At 34.0% G+C, this 4,891-nt stretch overlaps 1 protein-coding gene across 14 annotated transcripts in view; it reads right to left on the reverse strand.

The window, feature by feature from the left end:
- The window catches only part of DLG1 (discs large MAGUK scaffold protein 1), a 245,648-nt gene that overhangs the window by 104,971 nt on the left and 135,786 nt on the right, over nt 1–4,891 (reverse strand). For all 14 annotated transcript variants that reach the window (XM_045287595.1, XM_045287590.1, XM_045287588.1 and 11 more), the window contains one exon: nt 4,042–4,095. In XM_045287595.1, coding sequence (XP_045143530.1) covers nt 4,042–4,095 — 54 coding nt within the window. The remainder of the gene's footprint in view (nt 1–4,041; nt 4,096–4,891) is intronic.

A 4,891-nucleotide genomic window follows, 5' to 3' on the forward strand; every position in this document is an offset into this window, starting at 1 on the left:
CTAATAAAATGTTAAAAAAGAAAAAGAAAAAAAACAAAAAAACCCAAAAACCAAAAACAAAAACAAAAAAAGAAAATCATGGCTAAATAAAAAGGAATTAAAAGGGGAAAGAGTAAATATGAATAGTCTTATTCTTTTCAATGGATTCCTAATTCTTTCCTAAAAAAATAACTCCCCCAGTGAGGGCCTTTACTGAAATGTAAGAAATCACTGGAATCAAATTAGCTGTGATCTGAATCCCTACTGGAACATTTCTAGTGATATGAAGCAGAACAAAAATACTCAATCTAACTCAACTGGGGCTATGAGAAATTGGATTCCAAAAATCACATTACATCTTCTACACAACATGCTCTTTTGTAGTATAAATAAATCAACCTATCAACAATCAAGAAAACCAAAAAGTCACCATCGTCGAGTCGATTCTGAATTGTGGCGAGCAATCAATAGTTTATTTCCTCTATCCTTGGATTTTGGCAGGCACTGCAACTAGCTTTGGTATAACATCTGGTGCACAAGGATGCTGCATCATTTCTGAAGCTAGGTTATATATGATGCTTTATGGTATATGTAGCTCTGTCTTAGAATGCACCGTAAAATTTTTAAATCCAGTTTTATTGACATATAATACACATATATCGTTCAATAGTTTAAACATATTAAAGAGTTGGGCAATCATCATAAGTATAAGACCTTGGTTTTCCTGATGGGTCTGGGTAAAAAGGTAGGAAAAGATAGTGATTGTATTATATGACTCAGCGGTGAGTGACTGTTAACAGGGAAAATTGTGATTGCCAGCATATCCTGCTGAGTATAAAATGAAGTATCTCAGACGCAGGAAGAAAGAGTAGACAGGAGTGAAGTGGTGCTTTGGAGCTCAAGATTCCAGCACGTTGAACTTCCTTGAAACAGCATTTCTCACCTGAATTGTAACTTGTTGACTTCCTTAAAAACCTGATAATCATGAGTACTGTCAGTTAGTTTTGTGTGGTCATAACGCAGCCAAAGATGTAGAATGGGAGTGCAGCTGGTAGCAGAATAGAAAAAAAGGGATGGATGATGGCAACTTGTGGGACCTCCGCCTCGTGGCAATCAGCCTCCGGAGTCTGGGGTCAAATGTAGCCCTAATGTTATTTCCCCATCCTCCAGAACACTCTCACATATACATGACCTTTTTGGGGTTGTGACTGGCACTATACTAGGTTTGCAGATTAACATAAGGAAACTTAAGATCTTTGCATTACATTTTGCTCAGCAAAAAGATATGCTGTTCACATATTTAAGTATTCTTCCATTCCACACAGTAAAGTTTTATGGTTCTCTCTACACATATGTGTGTATGTGTAAGTTTACTGCTAGGTATATATGTTTTTTAATGGATTCATCTTCAAACTGGTTGTTAGTATACTGGAAAAGAACTTAGCGTTTAGCTTTTAGAGTATGCAAAATTTTCTTTTTAATTCAATTCTATTTTAATTGTGAGTATGCACAATGTGTCATAATGTTTTGCTGCTATCTGTAAAGCTTTCAGTGGCTAATTTTTCAGAAGTGAACAATTTTTTGCTTCTTCCTAGTGTTAGTCTGGAAGTTCCACTGAAACCTGTCCACCATGAGTGATCATACTGGGAAGGAAATATTGGAGGCAGAGCTTCCAGCATCACAGAGGCACCCGACTCAACAAACTGTCATAAAGCAACTGAGAAGTTTATAACATCATATTCTCAGTCCTTTAATAGCACAAAGATTTTAATTTTCTAACCACCCAACACAAATATATTCAAACAAGTCTAATCCGAGTCTATAAAAGCTGGGACTTGTCCACAGGAAGATAAAAAGAAGCCTAACTTACTAATTCCCATTTAAGATTCAATTCCGTTACACTGTTCTAATTATAGAATTAACATATCAAAATTCAAGATTTATCTATCAATATTCATGACTCATATTATTGCATAATCTCGGGCAATTAAAAACCTCAAAGCCTATACCATCACAAAGCAAGAATCTAAAAATAAAAATGCATTGGGAAGAATAAAATGTTCTTCTTAATTAAAAATTTAGGTTACTATACACAAAGTAGAAACTTCAAAAGAATTTGCTTGAAAGTTTTTCCTAAATAATGAAAGGCCACTTAGGTCAATTTAAGAATATCATAATTATTGATTATACTGCACATGGAAAAACTAAAGCTTTCTGTTTATAAGAAAGCTACCAAAGACAAATTGAACACATTTTCTTAGCCTTTACTTTTCACGAAAAATACAGACAGGGAAAGGAAGGATTTTTTTCCTAAGATTCCTGTATTCCCTTTCCGTACTGCAACCAGTACCCATTCTAGAGTTTTGGCCTGCAATTTTGTGCTTCTTCTTTCGACATTTTACTTGTTAAATAAAGAATAGGGGATGAAGTCTCACAGATTAGAACCTCTCCAGACTCCTTACCTCTCACACCTAAATATTGGCCTGAGGCAATTAAAGGAGGCAATAAAAGGAGGCAAAGTAAAACTGAAGTGGACTTGGATTCTTTAGTGATATACAAGTAAATGAAAATAAATAAATAAGAGTAAACAGAAAGGGAGAGTCGAACTCAATGTTAATTAAAATATAATGTCAACTGACAATCACACTTGACTGAAGTACTGAAAGCTTCTCTTAAGACCAGAATAAGACAAGGAAGTATTCCCTCATCACTTCTGTTAATCATTGTACTGGAAATTTTAACCAGGGAAATTAGGTAAGAAAAAGAAAAAAGCATTCGGATTAGAAAAAAAACCCAACTCTCTGAATGAACAGATTATAAGATCTTACATATGGCACATCACAAGAATACACACACACACACACACCCCCTATTACAGCTAAGTGAGTTAAGCAAGGTGGCAGTAATCAACACGCCAAAGTCAATGACATTTTCATATATTACCAATGAAAGCTCATGGATTGGCAGACATAATGTTATGACAGTAATAATCCCCCCAAAGAGTATATATTCAACTCAATTTCTCTCAGAATCACAGCCACCGTCCATGGAAACTCAAAGAAACCAGAAGAGCCTAGGCAAACTTGAAAAGGAAAACAAACGTGAAGGACTATTACAAAACTACAGTAATCAAGACTATGTGGTACTAGTTTATGGACACTACGTCTCATTTGAAAATTTTTATTATCACCAATTATTTGATATATCCATATTAATATAAACACAAGCAGAATAGTAAGACAAATAAACTGTTTTAAAGTACAAAGAAAAAATTACAATTTAAAAATTGGAGAAAAAGATTTTTAGTCTACAAAATTATACATCACTGACGCCCCGCAACCCCAAAATAAGCAAAACCAATAAACCAAACAATTCAAAGTAACAACCCATGAACACTGCTTCTATTTAAACATTTCTAATAACCATCTCACCAGAAGCCCTGGTGACACAGTGGTTTTGTGTTGAGTTGCTAACTGCAAGGTCAGAGGTTCAAAACCAGCAGGTACTCCACAGGAGAAAGCTAGGGCTTGGATAGCATACTAAAATTCTATTGCCTGCAAAGACAGAATCCCAAAGTATTAAAAACCAAACTGTGCCACTGAGTCTATTGTGATTCAGAGCGACACTTTAAAATAGAGTAGCGATGCCTCTGTGGGTTTTCAAGACCACCCAACCCTTTACAGGAGTAGAAAGCATCATCCTTCTCTGTCAGAGTCAACTGCTGACCTTGAGGTTCACAGTTTAACGTATAACCCACTACACCATCTGAATACAGAGTATTTATATAAAAGTAACCATTTATGAAAGATAGCCTCTGGTGGAAGCAAATCATAATTATTTGAAACTAAAACCATAAATTCCTATGTCGAAATTTGATTTTAAAAAAAGCAACAGTATTCCTCAAAATAATTTAGTATTGTTTCATTTAATACATTTATGACTTAGTGATAATAAATTTTTACATTATAAGTGTTAGAAAAATAAATCTATGGTCATTTTGCTCTATCAAAACTGTATAGAGAAAGGCATAGTAATTTTTAAAATGTGAAGAAATGAACTTACGTAAGTTGGTATTTCCAAACTATCTGTGTTGACCAGTACTGGAGGAGGATTTGCCTTTAAAGAAAGAATTTTAAATGAGTTAGCTAAACAAGAAAATAAAAGCATTACATATTAATTCTCACAAATGTTAGAAGCATATGAATGATGCCATTTCTTGGACCAAAATTTTATATGAGCTTTTCATATACTAAAAATCTATATACAGGTTCCAGCTCGAAAGGGAAGAAAAATGAGGTATATGCAATGAGATTAAATTAAATTTGAGAAAGAAACTGCTATTTCTGCTAAAGTAGACATAATTTTAAGCTTTGAAAAGAAGTTCACCCTTTTTCATAAAATCCACATATTATTTAATATAACAACTTTTTCTAAGATGATTCAAAACATTAGCTTTTTTTATTTCCAGGGAAACCTGTAACAATTCCAATCATATCATTCAGGGAAAAAGCAAAAATTTCTTCCCCCTGTTGAACAAAGGGGGTTTTTGAACAAAGGGGGACCAATAAAAGGAGGCATGCCATGCACACAAAGGAATTAATCTAAATTGTGTAGGAAATTGGAACATGTGAAAGCACCCAAACATTTCCAACTGCAATTATTGCTCTCCATCCATCTGTTATTTTAGACTACTCACAGTGGTCTATCACAGGATTAAGAAACAAAAACAGGAGTAAAAATACACTATCTTTCTCCTGCATACTTAAGATTATCAAAGTATCAATATCAAATGACAATATTTTTATTGATTCAAAGAGATGACAATCTTTTTTTTTTTCTTTTTGCTGCTCATCGTGTTGTCTATGGATCCTCTTATGAGGAGTTTGGCTTTGCTTTCTTTCTTTCTTTTTTT

Source organism: Echinops telfairi, unplaced genomic scaffold, assembly GCF_000313985.2.
Source record: "Echinops telfairi isolate 266 unplaced genomic scaffold, ASM31398v2 ScPeMD7_17;HRSCAF=63, whole genome shotgun sequence".
Lineage (NCBI taxonomy): Eukaryota > Metazoa > Chordata > Mammalia > Afrosoricida > Tenrecidae > Echinops > Echinops telfairi.